The sequence below is a fragment of the Elaeis guineensis genome, chromosome 4 (genome assembly GCF_000442705.2).
Source record: "Elaeis guineensis isolate ETL-2024a chromosome 4, EG11, whole genome shotgun sequence".
NCBI classification, from domain to species: Eukaryota; Viridiplantae; Streptophyta; class Magnoliopsida; order Arecales; family Arecaceae; genus Elaeis; species Elaeis guineensis.
The window spans coordinates 6522864-6530184 of NC_025996.2; the positions used below are offsets into that span (position 1 = coordinate 6522864).

General features: G+C 37.2%; 1 protein-coding gene across 1 annotated transcript; it reads left to right on the forward strand.

Annotated features, from left to right (window-relative positions):
- The first annotated feature begins 1566 nt into the window (after positions 1-1566).
- Positions 1567-7030, forward strand: LOC140857098 (hexokinase-2, chloroplastic-like). Its single transcript, XM_073255413.1, has 9 exons — positions 1567-1981; positions 2439-2589; positions 2683-2865; positions 4186-4260; positions 4344-4499; positions 4753-4848; positions 5011-5141; positions 6318-6399; positions 6497-7030. Exons 1-9 carry the CDS (start codon positions 1641-1643, stop codon positions 6836-6838), a joined length of 1557 nt encoding a protein of 518 aa, XP_073111514.1. The 5' UTR covers positions 1567-1640; the 3' UTR covers positions 6839-7030.
- The last annotated feature ends 291 nt before the right edge of the window (positions 7031-7321 follow it).

Sequence of the window (7321 nt, forward strand, 5' to 3'; positions counted from 1 at the left end):
AAAATCATGATTTCAGATATGGATCCGAATTTGGATTTTAAAATTTTTGGATTCGTATTTGGATATTTAATTAAAAAAGACCCTTGTAAGTGGCCTAGAACTTCAATCTCATCTTTAGCACTAAATACAGGTCAGATGGAAATCCACCGTACCTGAATAGAAATTTAAGCACAATCTCATCCTTAGGAATAGAAACAGGTGGAATAAAATCCTACCATATCCATTCAGATAGAAATTTCTAATTCAGATATCCAATAAAAGTTCTCATGCAAAACCACCTGGCTACAACGTGCTTTTATACTTTATATAAGTAGTTTATTTTACTTAGTCATGTATATTTAGATCGTTAAATAATTATTTGACATTTTAATCATTATTTTTAAAAATAAAACCCTTTTTTGATTAAAAATGAAAAATAAGTATACTTTATTTTATTTTTTATGATATTTTTAAGACCTTATTGTTAAGCCTATTTAAAGATATTAATAACTACTTCAGATTGCTACATTTAGATATAATTTTTCCATAATTTTTTTAAAAATAAATACTTCATGATTATTTTTTATTTATAATGTAATAAAGGGCAACAGCCACATTTGATCTAAATTTTTATTAACATTTTCATAATACTTTTATTTTATTTTTTAAATATTTTAATACAAAATCCACGGGACTAATAAATTATACTCTCGGCAAATTAGTCTTATTAAAAATTTAATAAACATGCTTAAATCTTTTATCATATGTCAAATAATATCTAATTTATATCTATATTTCCACTTATATTTAAGTCATTTCAGAATGGATATAGATATACTTTGGTATCCATCAACTAATTGCTGACAAATGCGGATCCACAAAGGGTGTAATGCAACCAAAGAAAGCAGGCCGTGCCGGTGCGGCATGCCGGGAATCCAACCGCTTCCGAACGACGCGAAGGTCGCGTCAACGTCGTCACATCCGCCATCCCCTCGCTATCTCCCTCCCTTGGGCTCTTGCACTAATAGTCTAATTTCTTCTTGAAATAAACTAAAAAAATGAAAAAAAAAAAAAAAAAAAAGTCAGAGCTATTAGCGCGGCCGGTCGGAGATGCCCAATAAAAGCCGTTAACGCCCACTACAACGGTTTTGGAGGCAATTATTTACTTAATATTTATTTAAGAAAAGATAAATATAATATTTTGTTAAATAAATAAGTTTTTTTTTGTTGATAAATTTATTTATAATAATATTATTAATATTATTGTTATTATCATTATTCGGCAAATAATAACAATTAGATAATTATCATTTTTCTTTAAGTAAATAAAAACAAGGAGTAAAATGCCGTATAACGTTTTTTTTTTTTTTTTTCCCTTCTGTAGCTAACGATGGTTCGTTATTAGAACCGTAACATTTTCCAATGGAACCGAGCGGTACGCTCACCGCATGTCCCCCATGGACTGGGGTCAACAAGTAACAATGGACGCAAGGGTCGTCGGCTTCGCCTATGAAAATTTGGAAACCAAGAAAAAAAATTACTAAAAATTTTCCTTAAAACAATTAAGAAAGACAGGAAGGCGAATCTTTCTTTCTTTCTTTTTTTCTTTTATTTTATGGGAAGGACGAATTTTCTTTATAATCCTGCTCTGCTCCGAAACAATGCCAGCGACCCACCACCTTCTTCTCTGTCCCTCCTCCGCCCCCATTCCCCTATCCCTCCTCGGATTGGAGATGTCCGCCGCCGTCGGATCCTTCACCGCCCTCGTACCGCAGCCGGCGACGCGGAGGCGAGTTGCCTGGGCCACACGGTGCTCGGTGGCCGGCAGCGTCGCGGCGGCGAGCCCGATTCTCAAGAACCTGCACCTCAAGTGCGCCACGCCTCTCCCCGTGCTCCGCCACATCGCCGACGCCATGGCCGCGGATATGAGGGCCGGCCTTGCCGCCGATGGCGCCAGCGATCTCAAGATGATTCTCAGCTACGTCGACTCCCTACCCACTGGGTATGGTTAATTTGTTCCTACTTGTATAATATAATTTCTTTCCTTTAATTACTCGAAAGAAGGGCAAAGTCGCGATTTGGTTGGTTTGCTGGATTTAAAACAACAATTAGTGTGTTAATACTGTATTTATCTCGTAAGTGTCATGATCTTAATTATGAGCTAAGCTTATTGATTGCTCAAAAAGAGTGGGAAAATTTGAAGCTTGGTTCCCATCCTTAATAAGTTTCATCTTTTGATGGTGAAGAACTTTTCTTCTTGTTTATGGGTTCAAGAAACAAAGTTTTGTGACTTTAAATCATTTGGTACAAGTAAAGCATGATATTCTTAACAGATCATGACTCGATATTTTTTTCCTCTCTGTTTTGATAAAATTGTGATGCATACTTGTTGTTGTTTCTTCAGTTCTAATCAATATCTTACTTCACTTGGTAGATTTATGAGATTTTTTATATTAAAGGAATGAGAAGGGCCTGTTCTATGCACTAGATCTTGGAGGTACTAATTTTCGAGTGCTGAGGGTACAATTGGGAGGAAAGGACAATCGGGTGGTTGACACCGAGTTTGAGCAGGTGTCAATTCCTCAAGAACTGATGCATGGTAGCACTGAGGTTTGTTCTTTTTCTGCTTTTGATTTCTTTTTCTCTTTTGCTTGTTGAGATCTTATTGGCATGTATATATTGATGTCTTGCATCTGTAAGCAGGAGTTATTTGATTTTATTGCATCTGGGCTTGCGAGGTTTGTTGCAAAAGAGGGTGAGAAATTTCGTCTGCCTCAGGGGAGAAAAAGAGAAATCGGTTTTACATTCTCCTTTCCAGTGAAGCAGACTTCAATAGATTCTGGTATTTTGATCAAGTGGACAAAGGGTTTTGCTGTCTCTGGGACGGTTAGGTTTCCTTTTACTGATACAACTCTCTATTTGCATGTTATAACAGATAAACTGTTGGATAAGCTCTTCATGGAACTGAGTAATATTCCATGAATGTATGACTGCTTAGAAACCTCATAAAAATGTATAACTGCTTAGAACAAGATGAATCCACCATCCGTGCTTATTAGATGTTCTGATATCAATTATTTTCATCCCTCGATGCTATGTATATTGCTATTTGTCTTGATTCTCTAGACACCATGAGAAAATTTTTGTTCTGATGTATCTGATAACTTTTCTTTTTCTGAGTCAAAGCAGTAAGAAAATAATTTGCTATCTTCTGCACTCATATCTTTCTTGATCATTCTTAATGATAATGCCATGTAGTTGTGATTAAATATAACCAACAAACAATCTTATATAGTGGGACTTATACTTCTGACCACCTTTTAGGCTCTATGAATGCATTTTAACTTGCATTACATCTTTTGATATAAAAATCAGACATGTCAGAATTATCAGAGTTTTTGGGACAAAGGAAAGAATCATTTGACATTCAAGAGTTACACTATTCATGATCTGCCAATTTTACAGAAGATGAAGTCCCAAGATTTTTTTAATATTTTCAGTTTTATAATAATATTATGAATTTAATTTACAAAATACATTTTGCTAAGCGTTCCCTCTCTCTCTTTCTCTCTTCCTCTTGTTAAAATGGACACACAAATACTCCTATCAATCTGACTCTTGCACCAATATTCATGCAAAACAACATTATCTGGATTAATATTCCTAAATTTGGGGGGCTTAGGAAAATACCATAGCACATTCACACCACGGGCATTCAGAGTCGTTGTGAACTTCAGCCAAAGAATTTAGCACATTCCCATTGTTCTTGAATCAGCATAGAAGGATATGATTAGGTGCATTCCATGAATTCCTTTGCATGTTTTTCTAATACATGTTCTTCACAGTATATAAACAATATTATTTCAATTCCATATTTATATAATCTTGTATAGTTTGTTTTGTATTCCATCAGAGGGCTTTTAAAAATGTAAGCTGTTTATTGTTGTGATACCGGGAGAATATTGCATGACATCACAGGTGGGTCAACAGACAATGTGCTCTGATCTTTTTCATATTCTTGTGATTGTATTACCTAGATTTTGAGCCACTTTTCTTTCTTTTAATGCCTTGATCTCCAAGTGAGTATGCTACATGTCCTCCACCTAGTCTTCCTTGAAATATGCAAAAAATAATATAAAAATGTTAACAACATTTTTTAGCATTATGTTATTCTTGATGAAACTGATGATGGATGATTGTGGACAGGCAGGGAAAGATGTGGTCGCATGCTTAAATGAAGCTCTGAAAAGGCAAGGGATGGATATGAGGGTCTCTGCCTTAGTATGTTCACAGCTAGACATATAAGTTCTCCATATTTCCTATTTATTTGTTTACAGAACCACTAGGCTGATTAATTTGTGCAGGTTAATGATGCAGTGGGTACACTGGCTGGGGCACGCTACTGGGATGATGATGTTATGGTTGCTGTGATTTTGGGCACTGGTACTAATGCATGTTACATAGAGCACATGGATGCAATTCCTAAGCTGCAGGATCTGACAACTGGATCTGGAAAAACGGTTGGTCGGAGATTTATACTACTCGTGAATTTAAAATATAAGATAAGCTAATATGAGGACCATTCCTTATAGACTTTTCTGATGATGAATTCTGAAATAACTATCATTCTTATTTCTAGATGAATTTCATCTAGAAATAAGGCAGATGAATGGGTATAAATGCATACCATCTTTTAAGAAAATATTCCAGAAATATGAAATCAATAACCTTCTATTCCATGCTTTGGTTTGATGAAAACTCTGCATATCACAGATTATCAACACAGAGTGGGGAGCATTTTCAACTGGTCTTCCTTTGACTGAGTTTGATAAAGATATGGATAAAGAGAGCATAAATCCTGGAGAGCAAGTAAACATCTATAATAGCTGATCACAGTAAATTGGTTTGTTGTCACTATTATTTCCTTGTAGTGTATCTGATTCTTTTCTGGCATTTATCTCTTCTTGGCTCATTTGCTGAAATTACAATTTGAAGTTATCCGCCATTTTTTACTGATTTTCCTGTAAATAGATATTCGAGAAGACAATCTCTGGGATGTACCTAGGTGAAATAGTAAGAAGGGTACTGCTCAAGATGGCTGAAGTTTCAGCTTTGTTTGGTGATTATGTTCCTGATAAGCTCTCTGTTCCCTTTGTATTAAGGCAAGTTATTGTTCTTCGATTGTATATTTGGTTTTCAAATCAAGGGTTCTTCATATTAGACCTGCTGTGTACTTGATCAACAAAAAAAAATGCAGAATTAAGCTGAGTCGTATTGATATCTTATTGGACATCTTTTTTTTTTTTTTTTTAACTTTTTCTAGGTCATATGTTATTTCCACAAGCTATCAACTACCATGCTTCGTTCGTTTTATCTGCTAAATAATCTGATCCTGAAATAATCATCAGAGTATTTTTTTTTATAGCATACAGGATTGCATGAAGAAGGCATAAAAGTTAGCAATAATATAGCTGCTGTTACTAGCAGAAAAACATTAGAAAAAATTGCTTTCCATTGAACTTCAAAGTTCTAGATAAAATTCCAAAATAGAAACTCAAACATATAGTTTTTGCTGGAACCGATCCAAAACAACGGGTATGCAATTGTAAAAGGCTTGGGCTGATAAGTGCAATGGCATGGCTTCGAGTCATAGGGCAGCCAATTTGTGAGAAAAAATGCCAAATGTTAGCATCTTCCTCAGTTTGCCCCTCCTAGAAGCTCGGATTGCTGGGATCATAACCGGGTAATGGCCCTTTTCCAAAACTGGGGACAATATTAAATATTTGGCAGAAATTGGATGTATTGTATATATGGACCATATGAATGTTACATTTTTGTCATTTCCTTATTTTCTGGATCTTCGATATTAATTTCCTACCATTTTGACATAACATTTTCTCAACTTGAACTTGGATTTTGAAAGGTTTAGAAGGATTTTGGTAGCATTTTAATATTAGGTTCTGAAAAAAATTTAAAAGGGTAAATGTCTCTGTGGTAGATCTGACTATCCTTGATCTGAAACCTCATAGACATTGTGATAGTCAGGTTCAGATTGGGTCTTTATGTGTATATTTTTCCATTAGTTCTCAGGTTCTTCTGACTTTTAAAGGCACCTCAGCATTAGTTATGGAGTCATGGACCATGTTATTTACCTCCTTTGGCTTGATGAGGATAACCCATTGGAGATGCTTTACCTCTGGGTTCTCTCTTGAATTGGGATTTCCCGGTCTGACTTTGTAATTTGACCATTTGTAGCTGTAAAATCTTTAGAGCACTTACAAGAAGAACAAGGAAAGCTTTTTGAGTAAGAAGGCTAAGTTCTCTGATTGCAATTACAGGACTCCTGATCTTTGTGCTATGCACCAGGATGACTCTGAAGATCTGGAAGCAGTTGACTTGATCTTGAATGATACTGTTGGTGTAAGTATCTGGCCTTTCAGTGTATAACTCTTCTCAGCATGCATCAAGTGAGCCTTTCTTACTAGAAAATATTTTCTTGAACTTCCATTCTCCTTAGGTAACAAGGTCCTCCCCAGATGCAAGGAAGATCGTTGCAGAGGTCTGTGATACCATAGTGAAGAGAGGTGGGAGACTGGCTGGGGCAGGTATAGTGGGTATTCTGCAGAAAATGGAGCAAGACTCCAAAGGACTTATCTTTGGAAAAAGAACGGTGGTTGCAATGGATGGTGGCCTTTATGAGCATTATCCCCAGTACCGGAAATATCTCAAGGAGTCTGTGACAGAGTTACTTGGTTCAGAAGCCTCAAAAAATGTGATCATAGAGCATACGAAAGATGGTTCTGGCATTGGAGCAGCTCTTTTGGCAGCCATAAATTCTAAGTATTCAACTGAAGTCTAAGATTAGATAGGCGATTCCCAACAGAGTGATAACAAATTTTTTTACGGCAGTTTTGTTTAGTCGGAGTTGTATCTTTTGTACTTTTAACCAAGTTGAGCATCTTAGCTTTGAGGTGAGGATTAAGAGTCATATCCAGAGAGACCATCTGTATGAACTGGACAAATGATGTCACACTTTATTATTGTTGGGATATACCGACCCCGACCGACTCCGACCGACCGACTGGCCGACCGACCGACCGACCGACTGGCCAACCGACCGACCGATTGGCCGACCGACCGACTGGCCGACTGACCGACTCCGACGGACGACTCTGACGGACGACTCCGACCGACCGACCGACTGGCCGACCGACTGGCCGACCGACCGACCGACTGGCCGACCGACCGACCGACCGACTGGCCGACCGACCAGGAAGTCTGATGGCCGACTCTCGCAACATGCCCGACTGACCATCGGAGGGGCCTGAATCTCCACCCGGCG

Coding starts and splice junctions, on each gene's coding strand:
- LOC140857098 (XM_073255413.1), top strand. CDS start 1,641: ATGCCAGCGACCCACCACCTTCTTCTCTGTCCCTCCTCCGCCCCCATT. Junction 1,982..2,438: donor GTCGACTCCCTACCCACTGG/GTATGGTTAATT, acceptor TTTATATTAAAG/GAATGAGAAGGGCCTGTTCT. Junction 4,849..5,010: donor GCATAAATCCTGGAGAGCAA/GTAAACATCTAT, acceptor TCCTGTAAATAG/ATATTCGAGAAGACAATCTC.